Source organism: Carlito syrichta, unplaced genomic scaffold (genome assembly GCF_000164805.1).
Source record: "Carlito syrichta isolate Samal-C Ts95f unplaced genomic scaffold, Tarsius_syrichta-2.0.1 Scaffold85413, whole genome shotgun sequence".
In the NCBI taxonomy this organism is placed as follows: Eukaryota; Metazoa; Chordata; class Mammalia; order Primates; family Tarsiidae; genus Carlito; species Carlito syrichta.
Window position 1 is genome coordinate 156,432 of NW_007029509.1, and position 697 is coordinate 157,128.

At 70.0% G+C, this 697-nt stretch overlaps 1 protein-coding gene across 1 annotated transcript in view; it reads right to left on the reverse strand.

The window, feature by feature from the left end:
* LMTK3 (lemur tyrosine kinase 3) overlaps positions 1-697 on the reverse strand; it is a gene marked incomplete at its 5' end in the record, with an annotated part of 24,968 nt that overhangs the window by 15,482 nt on the left and 8,789 nt on the right. The window contains one exon of the mRNA XM_021711723.1: positions 4-693. Coding sequence (XP_021567398.1) covers positions 4-693 — 690 coding nt within the window. The remainder of the gene's footprint in view (positions 1-3; positions 694-697) is intronic.

Sequence of the window (697 nt, forward strand, 5' to 3'; positions counted from 1 at the left end):
CCCCCCGCTCGTGGGGGCTGGACCCCCACTCTCGGGCATCTTCTCCCAGGGCCCTGGGGCTCTCCAGGGCCCAGTCTCTGCCGGCCTCTCCGTGTTCCTGGGGAGTCTCAGGCCCCCATTCTCTGCCAGCCTGTCCTCGCTCTTTGGGGGTGTCAGCCCCCCATTCACCAGCACCTTCTCCCCGGCCTCCGGGGACCTCAGCCCCCCATTCTCCAGCGCTTTCTCCTCCCTCCTTGGGGGTGTCAGCTCCCCATTCTCCAGCACTTTCTCTTCTCTCTCTGGGGACCCCAGGCCCCCATTCTCCGCTGCCTTCTCCGCCATGTCCAGGGCTGTCTGCCCCCCGTTCTCCAGCACTGTCGCCCCGTTCACGGGGAGGCTCAGGCTTGGGGCTTTCTTCCCGCTGCCCGGGACCGTCGGCTCCCTGTTCTGGCCCGGGACTTTCTCTCTGTTCCCGGGGCCTCTCCCCGGCTTCCTGGGTCCTGTCTCCCGGGCTGCCGCCCCCTTCTCCGCCAGGAGGTTCCTTGTCACGTCCTCCCGCAGGGACGTCAGCAGCTGCTCGGTGCTCACTTGAACCACGAAGGTCGGCTTCTCCTGGGCCCCCGGGGGCGGGAGCGGGCCCGGGTCTGGAGGTGGCCGGGGCGCTCCTGGGTCGGGTGGCTCGGGGGGAGCCCGCGGCCGAGGGACCCCTTCCTCCTCG